Source organism: Caretta caretta, chromosome 27 (assembly GCF_965140235.1).
Source record: "Caretta caretta isolate rCarCar2 chromosome 27, rCarCar1.hap1, whole genome shotgun sequence".
Taxonomy (NCBI): Eukaryota; Metazoa; Chordata; order Testudines; family Cheloniidae; genus Caretta; species Caretta caretta.
In genome coordinates, this window is record NC_134232.1 from 14,504,044 (window position 1) to 14,518,808 (window position 14,765).

A 14,765-nucleotide genomic window follows, 5' to 3' on the forward strand; every position below is an offset into this window, starting at 1 on the left:
TCCTGATGCTTTGGGCCCAGGCCCTCAGGCTGCATCCCCCAGATCCCACCAGGAGCCGGAGCCCACACCAAGTATTAGAGACACAAGAGGCCCCAAGCTCCCTGCCTGGTTCCCTACAGCCCCCCCTTCCCTGGAGAGCAGCCCAGCGATGCACGTACCAGCCACAGCAACCTTCTCCACCCGGTCTCCTCATGGCTCCCAGCGCCACCTACTGGGGAGCGCTGGGAACCTGCGAGCCAGCGGGGTAAGGGATCATTTATCGATGGGGAGCTGAGTCCCCCCGGCTCCCCAGCCAGGTACCTGCTCTGCCCCTGGGCAGCTGCCAGGCTCTGGCATTCTCCAGTGGGGTGAGGTTCAGCCTCGGGGCCCCCCCGCTTGTATTCGCTCTCCTGCCCCAAGCAGCCCCGCTGGGCCCAGGCTGGGTGACGGGGCGGGAAGCAGGGGCACCTTGGGGCCATGCTGCCAGGTGCGCGCGTCTAGCAGCTAGTGGCACTGCGACAGCTCAGAGGTGAGGCGCTGGGGGGGCGGGAGGGGGTGCCCCCTTCACTGTTACGGCCAAGGGGACCATTACACCCATTGGGCCTGACCTGCACCACACAGACCGGAGAATCCCACCAGTGACTCCTGCACGGAGTTCAGGGACCGGGGGCCGAGCTGTCGCACCACCCTTACAACCGCCCCCCCTTCCCCTGCGTGGATTTAAAGCCCCTGCGTGATGGAGAACCTGCCATATCCCCTGGAGAACCAGCACCTGCCCCTCCAGGCCCAGCTCCCTTGGACCGGGGGAGGTAGTTACAAACCATGATCCATTTGCCTCTCAGCCTGCCCACCCCTTCAGTCTCCCACTGCGAGGAGGTTTCCCAGACCCCGGGTCCATCTCCCAGTTCTTCTCAGCCCCCGCCTGCAGCCTGGCCCCAGAACCGGACCCGGTATCAGCTGAGGGCTCGCCAGCCAGCCAGCCCGCCCGGAGAGGGAATCACAGCCCAGCACCTGGCAGGCGTGCAGGGGGCCCCAGGGAAAGGACCCATCCGGATTTTATTAAAGTTTAGCACAAATATAAAAAGGAACGGTCCCATCAGGAACCATTAAGTTAACGGAGAGTAACCTCACCGAGGGCTGGCCTCGTGGGAGACCCCGAAGCACGCAGAGCGGCTGAGCGCCCCAGGCAGCCCCAGGGCCACTGGCTGCAGCTGATGTGGAGCCCCAGCACACCTGTGACTGGCCCAGAGGGGCCATTTCCCACCCACCCCACCCTGCCCCAAGGAGCCTCGTTCTCCAGCCAGGGGGCCAGGCCCTGGGGTTCTCAAGTGTTAGCGGGGGGGTGGGGGGGTGTTATTCAAGTACCGTGAAGTGAGGCCTCATGGGAAGAGCAGGCAAGGCTTGGGATTGGTTCAGAGGTGCCGGAGCTCGGCCAATGGGATCCAGGAGTCCATGGATTATTTAAGGTGGTTTAGGCACGAAAGGCAAAGGCAGAAGGTCCGGGCCCTTCGGGACCCCCGGGCAAGCCCGTGTTTATACATGGCAGAGCCTGGGGGAGCCCCGAGTCCTGCTCTCGGGGCAGTCCTCGCCCCACTGCTCCCACAGGGTTATTTGGGGCCATCAGCCCCCTGGCCCCTTTGGCCTAGACCCAGGTGAGATGATGGGGCAGGAGGGCTGTCGGGGCAGAGACCCAGCTGAAGATGTCACTCAGCCCCCACGAATGCTGCTCATCGGATCCTCTCTGCAAACAAAGAAAAGCTGCCGTGAGGGGCGGGCCCGGCTGCGTGTCGGGGCACCGGGCTAGGAGGGTCTGGTCCCTGTTTCTGTGCCGGCCACGTCTCAGGAACTGCCCTGGGTGGGCCAGGAGTGCCAAGCACCTCCTCCGATGGGACTGCCTGGGGCCCCCCAGCCGGTGCCAAGCACGTGCACCGGGCTGTGGTTGGAGAACCTGGGGCCTTAGCGGAGAGGAGACTGGACAGTGGAGACTGAAGTGCTGCCCAATCCCTTCTGGAGGGAGCAATGTGAGGAGGAGGCAGGCACGGAGAGGGGACCATGCGGATGTGGGACAAGCCTCAGAGACAGCTCATGGCTCACCCAGCCTGGATCTAGTGCCCTGCAGACCTGGCATACTTCTGCAGCTGGCAAACACTGCCTGATCCATCGTCTCCTGCTTGGTCAGGGGCTTAGGGGCAAAGCTGCTGCTTCCCCCAGGCTCATGGAGCTGGGGGAGGGCAAGGGGATGATAAATTCCCAGCTGTGCAGTGTGGCACCTGCCCCCTGCCCCAGGGTCTTGCAGCTCCAGGCCTGGGGTGGGAGGGAGGCTGACAGCCTTAGACAGCAGAGGCTGCCCAGAGCCATGCAGACGACAGACCTGGCTGGGATCCCACTGGGACAGGGAAGCACCAGACAGGACAGAGGCAGCCAGGAAGGAAAGGGGGAGGGAGGAGAGAGCCCAGCTCTGCACAGGCCCCTAAGCGAGGCTCGTTAGCATAACGAAGGCCCTTGGGGGAAGCAGCAGCCCTGCAGAGGGGGGTTGGCCAGTCCACAGACTTTGCTCTCCTTGCCCCGAGCAGGGTCCTTTGTGCTCCGGCCGGAGGGTGTTGGTCCGAGATAGCAACAGGACACCCCATGGGGAGATGGGGGCACTCAGCACCTCTCAGGATCAGGCCCGTAGTGCTGGTGAGAGAGGCTGGAGCATGGGCAAGGGCAGAGCAAGCTCCCCCCATGCCCTTCTCCTTCTGCCCCTGGCTGGGGGGGATGGCATCTCCACAGCCGTCAGCCCTGGGGCCCCCCTTGAAGGGGGCAGCCGGGGGGGGTGGGGGCTCTAGTGAGGAGGTAGAGCCAGGCTGCGCTGTCACCCCAGGAGCTGCCTGGGTGGCTGCTCCTCTCAGCTCCCTGGGCCCAGCCAGGGCAGTGGGGCTCCCGCTGCATCCATGGGGCAAGGGGAGACTGTGGCCACCCCCCCGAAGCGTGACAGGCCCTGGGAGGCGGCGGGAGCCTGCAGTCAGTAACCTTGGTCTGCTTTGTCCCCTTTGGACTTGGGCTCCTGCCACCACTCAGCGAAAAATCCCTCCTCGTAGTCGCCCTGGCCTTCAAACTCGCTGTCCGAGGGCAGGTCCTGCCCGTCCGGCTCCTCGCCCGCAGCCAGCTCCATCTGCAGCACAGGGAGGGCGAGGCTGTCACCGCAGGCCCAGATGCCTGGGCCCACCCAGGGCAGGCCTGTCCCCTCGAGCCCGCTCCCTGGGCCGTTGCTCGGCAGAGCTGGAGAAGGCACAGTGGGAAGGGGACAGTCCCCAATAGGATCCGGCATGGGATTGCCCCCGGACTCCACTCTCCAGGGCGCCCCCGCAGGAGCCCGCCCCACTCCAGGAGCCAGTGCCGAATCCTCCCCCCGATTCTCCAGGGCTTCGGGCAGTCTAGTTTCAATGGCCACACCTCGCTGCTCCGCTTGGGAGACCTTTCCAAAGCCACCTGCTCAGCCAATGCCTTAGACCTGTCCGCATCAGTGAGGTGCACAGGGCTCATTTCCCCCGGAGCCAAAATGCAGCCAGCTCTGGGGTGGGGCCCAGCAGCGCTGGAGGCCGCTATCCAGCAGCTGTTACTGAATCAGCACGGCCCAGGGCTCCCATCCAAACAGCGACGTGGCCCAGCCCTGCTCAGGTCCCAGTCCAAAGGGTTCCAGCAGCAGGGAGCTGAATGGGGAACCCCTCCCACCCCAGCCCTCACCCCCATCTTCAGCAGCTGCCCCAGCCCCAGCCCCAGCTCACCTCATCGTCAGCCTGCAGATATTGCTTGGCAAAGTCCAGTAACTTCTTCTGCACGGCCGTCTGGTTGTGATACTGCAGTGCCTCCTTGGAAGGGACAAGGGGACACACATCAGACTCACTGCCGCCCCCACGGCCAGGCCTGCCGCATGGGGCGGAGTGGTTCCCAGGCAGAGCCAGCCCCGGCCAGTGTGGAAAGGGTTAAAGGTTAGCTCCTGCGCTCAGCCCAGCCAGCAAGGGGCAGCTGGGCCAGTTCATCCAGGGGTCCCTGCGCTAGGGTGGGAGGGGAAACCCCCTGCAGGACCCCGAATCAGCCACCAGAGCAGTTCCAGGCTCCCCATCTCCATCTTCCAGGCTTCACCCTCCCTGGCTCCCCCAGACCCTGAGGGGGGGGGTACGGCCTCTCCCAGAGCCTGAGCCCTGCCCGGTCCCAGGAGTCACTGATGGGCTTCATGAATCAGCCCTTCCCACACGCCCCCCAGGACCCCTTACCGGGCGGGGACTGAAGTCTTCATCCTCCAGATGCCAGCGCTCACGGTAGAAGCGATAATAGACCAGGTTCTGCTGCATCACCTCGTCCGCCGGGTCGAAGAGCATGTAGCTGGAGACGCTCTGCACCGCGTTCTTCACATCGTTCACTGCACCAGAGCCGGGCGCGGGGGGGCGTGAGTGGGGGGCATGCGGCACAGAGACACCCCCATTGTAAAGGAGCCAGGCAGAGGAGATGCAGGGCAGATACAGACACCCCATACTGTGTGAGACCCAGGGACGGGGGGAGGTGAGAACTCCCAATGCAGAGGAAGCCACCCCCTTTGCAGAAGGACAAGGACCCCCCACCAACACTAGGCCTCCCTGATCCTAACCCCTCACAGCACAAGGGGCCATGGGGCAAGGCCCCCCACTCCAGACAGATGAGGGGCACCCCTCACACAGCACTGAGGGATTGTGGGGCAGGGCGACCCCCCAATAGGAGAGAGGATCTGAAGTGCTCAGGTGCTGGATGCAGATGGAGGGGACGAAAACAGGCAAAGGGGCATTGGTGGGCGGCTCATCCCCTGCTGCTCTGGGGTCTAAGCCCCTGCCCCGCGACTGCCCACCTAGTCTGCCTCCCTCCTCCCCACAGGGACCAGTGAACCAGTATGTGGCCCCAGTGACTCACGCTTGTAATATGCGAACTGCAGGTAATGGTACATGGTGGCCACGAACTTCTCCACAAAGTACCCGCCCACGTTGGGCGTCAGGTCGGCCTCGCAATCCACCTTGCACTGCAGCACATCCACGAAGTGATCTGGGAAGAAATGCCCGTCACACCGGCCCGGCACCTCAGGCCCTGGACGCCCTTGCCCACAGCCACCGGCACCTGCTGCTCAGGGAGACGAGCCCCCCAGCGGCCGACGGGGGGACAATCTGCTGCACGGGGAAGTTTCTCCCTGACCCATCACTTATGGGGCGGCTTGTGCCACAGTGCAAGACAGTCATCTCTCTGCCACACCTCTGGGGTTTCTAGGACCGGCTGGTTTGAACCACCCCCACCGATGCTGCTCTTGCTGTCCCCTCCAGCCAGGAACACGGCCTGTGTCCCTGCCCTTTACATAAGAGCGGCCAGAATGGGTCAGACCAAAGGTCCATCCAGCCCAGTGTCCTGTCTGCTGACAGTGGCCAATGCCAGGTGCCCCAGAGGGAGTGAACAGAACAGCGAATCATCAAGTGATCCATCCCGTCGCCAATTCCCAGCTCCTGGCAAACAGAGTCTAGGGACACCGTCCCTGCCCAGCCTGGCTAATAGCCATTGTATGGACCGATCCTTCGGGGGTGGTGGGGATGGGAACATCCCTCCCTGAACCCAGCAAAAGCTCCTGCTCCACGGCCCCGGAGACAGACTCCTCTGCGTATCCCCGGAGCACATGCAAGCCAGGGAGCAGCAGGCTGAGCTCCCTGCGCCCCCCGTAAGGGCCCCATCGTCAGCCCCACCCTAGGGGGACCCCACGTGCAACACAGGCATCCAGCTACAAACAGACTGAGCCCCCCCAACTCACACCAAGCTAGGCCCCAGACAGCCCCTGTGGAGAGCCACCTGCCCCCGGGACCCACACGCGTGTGTAAACAGGAAACAGGCGGCCAGCTGACTCGGGGAACACAGAGGCTTCCAGGTCACTGCTTGTGAGTCACCAGAAGGGAATCCATGTAGATGACATATCTTGAACCACCACAGTTGCTGTAGAGCAAGTTACCATTCTTTTCTCTTTGCCCTGGGCAGCCCTAATTTGCCATGGGGCCCCAAAACAGGGAGCTACAAATGGTTCCATGGTCCCCTCTTTTCATTCCGTCCAAGTGCAATTCAGGTAGAGTGAAGAATCTAGGTCCAAGTGTCTAGCTTACCTACTACAGCCACCCATTGCCCAAAAGTGCACCATAAATTCTGTCCTGATCCACTTACTGGCATAGTGATTTTCAGGCCTTTTTGACCACGCATGCGGAACACTTGGTCACGTCTTGGCCACTTCTCCCCAGCGCCCAGCAGCAGAGCCCGCCCTGTGGCTCCACGAGGCTGGGAGAGGTGCCCCACCCGCCGCAGCCCCAGGGACGGGCCCCCCACCTGCAATAGCCGGGTAGAAGTCCTTGAACTCCCGCAGCTCGTAGGCACCCTCGCAGCTGGCCAGGCAGCTCTCATAGGCGTTGTAATATTCCCCCAGCGCGCGCTCCATGTCTGCAATGCTGCTCCGGAAATCCCCGCTGTTATACAGCTTCACCGAGCGCACGAACGCCGCCTGCAGGGATCGGAACCGCCCCGTGTTATGGGTGGGCCCCGCCAGACCCTCACTGCGTGCTGGAAAGGGAGCAGATCCAGCCTCTCGGCCATTTCCTCCTGGTCAGACTGGGGCTGCCTAGAATTCAGCCCTGTGCAGAAGGCCCCGCCCCAGGCCCGAGTATCATAGAAGATTACGGTTGAAAGAGACCTCAGGACGTCACCTAGTCCAACCCTCTGCTCAAAGGAGGACCAATCCCCAACTAAATCACCCCAGCCAGGGCTTTGTCAAGCCAGGCCTTAAAAACCTCTAAGGATGGAAATTCCACCACATCCTTAGGTAACGCATTCCAGTGCTTCACCACCTCCTAGTGAAATAGGGTTTCCTAATATCCAACCTAGACCTCCCCCACTGCTACTTGAGACCATTACTCCTCCTTCTGTCATCTGCCCACCACTGAGAACAGCCTAGCTCCATCCTCTTTGGACCCCCCTTCAGGTAGTTGAAGGCTGCTATCAAATCCCCCCTCATTTTCTCTTCTGCAGACTAAATAACTTCACCATCTGGAGTATTGTGTCCAGTTTTGGGCCCCCCACTACAGAAAGGATTTCTGTATCTGAGATGCTACACACCTACACAAGGGCTGGATCTGGCTCCCTGCATTAGCCTGGGAGCGGGCCGTCACAACCCGTTTTCAGGGGGTGTTCCAGCCTACTTCCCCACCCCGCTCCGGATACGTGGATTTCTGCAATGCTGACCAAGGAGCAGATAGGGCAGAGGCCAGGAAACCGGGTGTAGCCTCAGGCAGTGAACGCCTCCCTCCCCATAGTCCTGCCACATATGGGAGCTCTTGGCAAGATCTGGAGCAGAATGAGCTGCAGCCTAGGGCCCAGCTTGCCTCTGTCAGCCCCTCAGGCTGAGCCAGGGCAAAGCCCCAGGAGCAGCCAGCGCGGAACAGCCCAGCACGGCCCCTCCTGCTGCTCTGAAAGCAACAGCTTCACAGTAACCCCAACCCTCAAGCCACACCCTCTTCGGCAAGGGCTTCCTCCCCAGATCATCCTTGATGCACCACAAACCTGACCTGCAGCCCCCCATTGCAGCCATGGCCCCCCTCCCCTGCTCTGTCAACGTCCTCACTCCTGGCCCACAGCTCTGCTGATGCCTCTCAATCCCGACCCGCAGCCCCCTTATCCCAGCCCTGGCTCCCCACCAGCGTGAGCCTGGCTCCCTGGGGACGCACTCACTTCGTAGGGCTGGGCCTCCAAGTCCACGAGGTACTCGTCCACGTCCACCATGGTTCTGTAATAGTTCATGTATTTCAGCGTCATCTCATGCTTGGGATTCTTCTGCAGGAAGGTGTGAGCGGCAGACACGGCTTTCTCCACCTTATTGGCCTGAAAGAGGGGGAGAGTCACACGACGCCACAGGCCAGGATCCAGGGTCTCTCCCGGCCACCCCAGTGAGCTCAGTCCCGGGGTTCACGGCAGCTCCACGTGGGGCTCAGCGTCTCCGCTTTGGCCAGCCATCAGCCCAGAAAATCCACAGGGCTCTTACTACACCAAAGCTGTCTGGATTTAGTCGTCCCAGTCTAGCTAGCACAGCACGATCCCCCAGCATGGACACAGGCATTCAGGTAGCAGGGCTTTATACTCGCATGGCTCCTTCCCCTTCCCACAGGGGGCTAAGCTATCCCAGTATAAAACCATTAGACCAGTCCAACAGCGTCCACCACTCAGGCCTGTCTGCTTCACCTACCCCGGTGCAGCGAAGGAGATACAATTTGGGAGGGCGGACATGCCCCAAGAGCCACTCGGCCAAGGGGCAAACTGCCAGGGGACTAGTGGAATTGCTGGAGAGATTTGTAAGCAGGGTCTGGCACCCGTCTACTGGTCCCTGCTTTCTAGGCCCCACAGAAACCTCTGCTCCTACAGAGGTTCTGAAAACATATCCCCGTGTAACATACTCAAAGGGACTGACACAGAGCCAGGATCTCCACCCACCTCTCCTCAATCCCAGGCCAGTGTATTAGCCCCTAGACCATCCTTCCCCTCCTTGGCTATCCCTCCCCTCCTGGTGTTTCTTTCCCATCCTGAGATCATACCAGACTGAATGCAGGAAGGCAGCTCTCCGGCGCACTGGGCTGGAATACACTGGGTTCTTTATTCGCCCCCGAGCAGCTGGGACATGCTCAACCTTCTCGTGCAGAAGGCAGCGCGGCATGCTACTAATATTCCAGCTGCTAACACAGCCGAGCTGCAAGTGATCTCATGGGATCGCCAGGCCAAGGCGGCTGGCATAGCTAGTGATGCAAAAGGAGCCCAGTGCGGGTCCAGGGACCTTTCCCGGTGGGAATCAGACAATGCAGTGCTCGGCAGCGGCTAGGATCAGCAGCAGCAGCCCCAGGGCAAATCCCTGCCGGCAGCAGCCGATGGGCAGAACCAGACGATAAAAAAGCCAGTGAGCCCACGTGACACATCGTGGGCCCCCCCGTGGCACCAATGCAGGCAAATCTTCCCCTCACACACCCACACCTCTGCAGCTCAATAGGAGCTGGGGCTGCTCAGCCCCTTGGCCAATCAGGCCACGTCTGGTTGGGTCCCTAAATACAGAGTTTGGAGTCTAACTTTCCCCTCTCGGGTTTGTAATTTTCAGCCAGGGTTCCCAGGTGATTCTGCAGCCCAGGCAGCCCCAGGTTAGGGGCATTTCTCAGGTCAGTGACGTCTGATTGCACCTCAGATTGTTCCTGCTCATCGGCCTACAGGCCCCCGGCGCTGGGCTCTTATATGGCATTTCTCCTGTCTCCGATCAGCCGCACGGACTGCCCCAGTGTTACCGCGCCTCAGATTCTGTGGTTCTGGGCCGACAGTCCCTCAGCCGGAGCTGTGGCTGACAAGGCCGAGGGGGACACGGGGTGTGTTGGCAGGAAGGACAGACTATCCCACTTTACTCCTGAGCAGGACCCTCACATCTTTGGCCTGGAGAAAATTAGCCAGTAAATCCAAGTGTGCACAAGCACTCAAGCAAACTCCTGCCTGCCTCCCGTCTGTGAAACACAGACTCCTCCCGGGGCCCCTCCCAGCATGGTGCACGGAAAGAGCAGCTTGGATTCAAACTGGGGCACTTTAAACCATCCTCTTAAAGGATCCATTTGCACTCCAGGTGTCACTCTGGCAATGGCTATGTCACCCACAGCTCGGCTCACACGATGGAATTCAATGCGTAAGAACTGCAGGATCAGACCCTAATTAATCCTCACAACCCCTCCCTGCTACACCCCCCCCTTATTATCCCTGCTTTACAGAAGGGGAAACTGAGGCACAGAGCAAGGGAACATGACTTGCCCGAGAAGTAGGTGTCAAAGCCAGGATTAGAACTGAGGGATCCTGATTCCCAAGGCCTTTGCTCAGGCCACTGGACTCGCAGCCTTCCCTGGCTTTGCTGGCAAATCGAACAGAAAGAGGAGCTAGAATTGCAGGCTGGGAAGGTGGGTGAGTGACTGATAGATCCGTATGCACAGAGGTCTTCTATTTAGGGATAAAACTGCAAAGAAAGAAACTAAGTTTCCTTTTGTCTCCTGCCCTGTTTGCCCCCACGGGAAAACCCTTTCATCATCCTGTTAAATTAACCCTTCCTGAGCAGGTACAAAAGTGGGAGCCCCGGGGAAAACCCTTTGTTTCTCCCTTTTCCCTTGTGCTCTTCAAAAAGCACTAACATTTCTGCCATGTGGACACTGCGGCACACTGAGTCCTGCCCAGGGCCTGGGGATTTTGGGGATTTCCCAAAAGGACCCCCGCCCCCCAAGGTAAGCCGACTCCCCTTTCCAGCCAGGCAGTCAGATGGGAGCACCAGCTGCATTGTGAAGTGACCACGACCTTTCCCTTCAGCAACAATGCATCCGATGAAGTGAGCTGTAGCTCACGAAAGCTCATGCTCAAATAAATGGGTTAGTCTCTAGGGTGCCACAAGTCCTCCTTTTCTTTTTAAGGGGAAAACAGATTCTGCCCCAGAGAACAGAAGTTTTGGAACTTTTGCTTTCCAGGAACTGCGGGGCTGGAGCAGAGGGGGCAGGGAAGAGCTGACAGGGCCTATGGGACAGTGAAACCATAGGGAGCAGCAGCCAGCGATGGGTCCAAAAGACTGATCTAGCCCTCTCCCCGCCCCCGCCCCGGCCAAGGATCCCTGCAGAGTCTATTGCCCAGGTCTGTGCTCAGCAGACACCCAGGCTTCTGCGGCTCTGGATACAGGGGACGTGGCATTTGCATTCCTCCTGCAAATCCAAGTCAGGGGGCTTCCTGGCTCTAGCTGTGGAGAGGGCTAGCCAAGGGGGTGGGGAGAAAGGGGAGGAGAAAAGAAAAGACCAGAAGCAACTGGCAAAGGTTTTAACATTCCATCCTGGCGCACACAAGCTACATGCTGGTCCCAGCTGCTGACAGGGAGCCTGCAGCTCCTGCTAAACGTGAAAAGGAAATAACGACCCACCACATAAGAAACATGGCTGCTGGCCAGTCCCCACGCAGCAGTGGGATTGGTGCCCCATTAAACCCACTGGGCAAAGCACTCGGAAACACGCAAATGCCACATTCCTGCTCCGGCTGGGAAGGGAACACACCAAGAGGGCCCGTCTGCACCAGAAATCCAGACTGGGGACCGGCTCACATTTACACAAGCCCACAGAGGCTAGGCAGGGGAGGGCACCCACGCACAGCCAAGAGCTCGTTCTCTGCCGGGCACCTGGCTCCCGTGGGACCCACAGATTCCAAGGGCAGAAGGGGCCGTCGCGATCGTCGGCTGAGCCCCGCGCCCTGCCCGGATTTATTCTCTGTTAAATGCTCACAACGTGCTCTGGGCGGACCACGTCGCAGGGTACGGATGCTGCCCCCTGCCCCGAGGAGCCAAAGAGCCCCGTCCTGCAAACGGTGCCACTTCCCCCGCAGCAGCAGGGCCAGAGGCCCCAGGAGGCCAGGCCTGCGGGACTGGGCCCGCGTCGGGGAGACACTGAGCCGGCGGGAGGCCCTAGGAAGGGGGGACAAACAACTTGGTGAGATGGGTACGCTAGAGACGGGCCGAGAGACAGAGCAGGAGCCGGGCGCGGGCAGGCTCCCAGGCACCGGGGCACATCCCTTGCCCCCCGCCGGACCATGGAGCCCAGGCCTGCCCCCCGGGCTCCAGCCGTGCGGAGGCGCAGGGCCCGGCGGGGAGGGAGCGAGCCAGCGGCGGCAGGGCCGGATGCTCCGCGCGCAGCCTGCGCCCCCGGCTCACCTTGAAGAGCGCGTAGTGCAGGTAGAGGTAGGGCGCGCGGCGCTGGAAGTCGCGCAGCGTCTCGGCCGGCGGGGAGCGGAGCTGGAAGACCGGCAGGCCGCGCTTGCACCCCCGCAGGCAGGCGGCCCGCTGCAGGACGTGGCCGAAGACCTCCAGCTCCCAGCCCCACTCCTCCTGCGCGCCCGCGGGCGCCGCGCCGCCCGCTGCGCCCCCCGCGCACTCCCGCTGGCAGTGCGCCTCGCTGTCGCGCAGCAGGCGGTGCAGGCGCAGGCTGGCCTCCAGGGCGCGGGCGCTCTCCGCCCAGCGCTCCCCCTCGTACTGCTCCAGCGCCTCGGCGTAGGCGCTCTGCAGGGGCAGGAGCTCGGAGGGCGGGAAGCCGCGGAAGCTGTACTCCTCGTACTGCGCGCCGGCCGGAGCGGGGCCCTGCGCCGCCGCCGCCGCCAGCAGCAAGAGCAGCAGCCGCCGGCCTCCCCGCTCCATGCCCGCCCGGCGCCGCGCCGCACACGCAGGGGAAGGAGCTGCCCAGCCCGGGGGACCATCCGGCATCTGGTCTGGGGAAAGGCGGGGAGTGGAGGGGGCCGGGCCAGGCGGATCCGCAGGGTCTTAGTGCTGCCCCCGCCGGCAGCTGGCGGCTGGGCTTTGCACCCGTGTGTGCCTTGCACGAGTTTATGCTTTGAAGGAGTTTGCTCCTTGCACCGTGTTTGTGCTTTGCACGAGTTTGCTCCTTGCACTGCTTCTGTGCCTTGCACGAGTTTATGCTTTGGAGGAGTTTGCTCCTTGCACCGCTTCTGTGCCTTGCACAAGTTTGCTCCTTGCGCCGCGTTTGTGCTTTGCACGAGTTTATGCTTTGTAAGCGTTTGCTCCTTGCACTGTCTTTGTGCCTTGCGCCGCGTTTGTGCATTGCAAGGGCTGGGTGAACCTCTGGCCCCGCTGCCGGCAATGGGATTGTGGCCACTGATTTCTGTAGCACCAGGGTCTCGCCCACACCCGTTTATCCCTGGCACACTGTGCCCTGGACATTGAGTGCAGAGCTGGTGGTAGCCCATTGGGGCCCTAAGCAGGAATATTCCTTCCCCCCCGACACACCCTAATAATTAATAGGGGCCCCCCTTGAGCCGCTGGGGCCCCAAGCAATTGCTTAGTCTGCTTATGCCTAGCGCCGGCTCTGACTGAGCATGTCGCCGTAGAGGGGACATTTGCAGGGGAAGGAGTCGGGGAGAGGGCTGCCCTCACAAGGCAGCCCCAGCGCCGGCTGAGCCACCGCTGCCCAAATCCACAGGGCGTCCCTCCCAGCCGGCCATGCCAAAGGAACAGGCGAGTGGCCCCGGGAAGGACCCCACTGACTTGTGGGGCCAGACAGTAACTGGGATCCTGTTCCGTTACTCCCCTTATTACGCTGCCGTGCAAGAGACGATGTTGTGCTCGCCTGGGGGACCCAGCCACGCACAGAGACATTATCTGCTCCATCCTCAAGCTCCCTGTGCAGCCCCCAGTCACAGGCAGGCAGGGGCAGAGCGTTCCATGCAGGTGACTTTTAGCTTGACAAGTGCTGCGCTGGGCTTAAGAAGCATTTGTGTCAGGGGCTCATGGGACTGGCCACAACTGCACAATCCGGACGTGACTGCTTATGGGAGCTGTACACCACTCAGCTCCTGTCTGGAGGACGTGAGTAGGGGCTAGGCCCTGTGCTGTCCGATGTCTCTGCCCAGGGTGCGGCATGTCACCCCCAGAGTGCCGTCCTGCACCTGGAAGCAGAGACCTGCAGGGATGTCAGATGCGAAGAGGAGCAAGCATTATTATTTATCCAATGCCAGCTGTGTGCCGGGGGCTTTGCAGACAGTTCTGAAGCCCAGGTCTCTGTCCCAAAGACCTTCCAGTCTGTACGCTGGGCAGGGCCAAGGCCTGAACACAGAGAGGTGGAGTGATGGGCTGATTAACACCTGATCAGCTGCAGTAGGAGACACATACTGCTGGGAAAATAACCAGTGCTTATCTTTCCACACCACTGCAGAGAGAGGAAGTTCCCCACATCTAGGAGGGCCAGCGACTGGTCACAGGGACAGAAACCTCTTTCTGCCCTAGGTGGGATGGTTGGCAGCAGCCCTTGTGCCTAAACGTGTAAAGCCAAGAATCCATCAGCCTTGCAGACAACGAGGGGACTTACTGACTCCAGGGGCCAGCAACAATCCTTGTTCCCATCTGTTGATGGCCAGTGGGTCCCATCTCAGTTCCTAGAGGGGCCACATCTCTGCTCCTCAGAACCACGGGCACTAACGGGCTCCTTTGCTGGCAAGCTCCTCAGAGGGGCCACAGACTTGGCCGTGACACAGCTCACCCTTCTCCCCGGGATGGGGAGTTGCACCAGACTGGCACTGGGGCAGGGTTTGCCCTGATGCCCAGAGACACTCAGGTTCCAGAGCTGTCCAAGCTGGCACCTCTCCCCAGGGCTGAAATCCTTTCAAATAAACCCCACTTCCCAGAAGCAGTGTGTGCAGGTTGCAGGAGCTGAGCGGACGGGCAAGGGCCAGGGGAGCTGCCATTTCTTCCCTGGTGCTTCCCCCTTCCACCAATAAAGCTGCGTCTCCTGGCAGCTCCTTTGCCCTGCAGCTTTTAGGCTGCCTCTTTCCGACTTCACGTGACACCTGCTCTGCATCCAGGATGTGCAGAACGCACTTAACCATGGCGACCGCTGTTCGCAGGAGAGCTTGGGGAGGGCGGAGATGCTTGCAATGGTCTGATGTGCATTTGGTCCATAGGACACCAGTCATGCCTAATCCATTGGCGTTTGCACTTCACACCTTTCCTCGGCAGGTTTTGAAGTGTTAGAGATTGCTATTAATAATTATTCACCTGTATTTATTACTCCTGGCTGATAACTACCAATCATAGCCTCGGCGGACTGGAAGGGACCTCGAGAGAGCCGGGGTGGGGGGCAGCCGAGGCGCAGCGGCGCTAGGACCCAGGGGGAGTCGGGCTGCTGGTGGGGTAGGACCTCTCCCTGTACAAACTTGCAAGA

At 61.0% G+C, this 14,765-nt stretch overlaps 1 protein-coding gene across 2 annotated transcripts; it reads right to left on the reverse strand.

Annotated features, from left to right (window-relative positions):
- Positions 1-1,000: 1,000 nt before the first annotated feature.
- P3H4 (prolyl 3-hydroxylase family member 4 (inactive)) lies at positions 1,001-12,310 on the reverse strand. Of its 2 annotated transcripts, none has more exons than XM_048830016.2 (8): positions 11,750-12,310; positions 7,735-7,884; positions 6,340-6,511; positions 4,903-5,031; positions 4,236-4,381; positions 3,747-3,830; positions 2,992-3,133; positions 1,001-1,720 (listed from the first exon to the last, which is right to left on the reverse strand). In XM_048830016.2, exons 1-8 carry the CDS (start codon positions 12,293-12,295, stop codon positions 1,707-1,709), a joined length of 1,383 nt encoding a protein of 460 aa, XP_048685973.2. In that variant the 5' UTR covers positions 12,296-12,310; the 3' UTR covers positions 1,001-1,706. The 2 variants fall into 2 exon arrangements, with proteins under 2 accessions (XP_048685973.2, XP_048685972.2); XM_048830015.2 differs by having other exon boundaries at positions 2,992-3,240.
- Positions 12,311-14,765: the final 2,455 nt, after the last annotated feature.

Bases quoted from the DNA above. Each gene is read 5' to 3' on its own strand.
- P3H4 (XM_048830015.2), bottom strand. From the start codon at position 12,295: ATGCCGGATGGTCCCCCGGGCTGGGCAGCTCCTTCCCCTGCGTGTGCG. The intron at 4,382-4,902 runs GTGAGTCACTGG...GCTCTGGTGCAG, and splicing joins GCAGTTCGCATATTACAAGC to TGAACGATGTGAAGAACGCG. The intron at 1,721-2,991 runs GTTACTGACTGC...CTTTGTTTGCAG, and splicing joins AGGGGACAAAGCAGACCAAG to AGAGGATCCGATGAGCAGCA.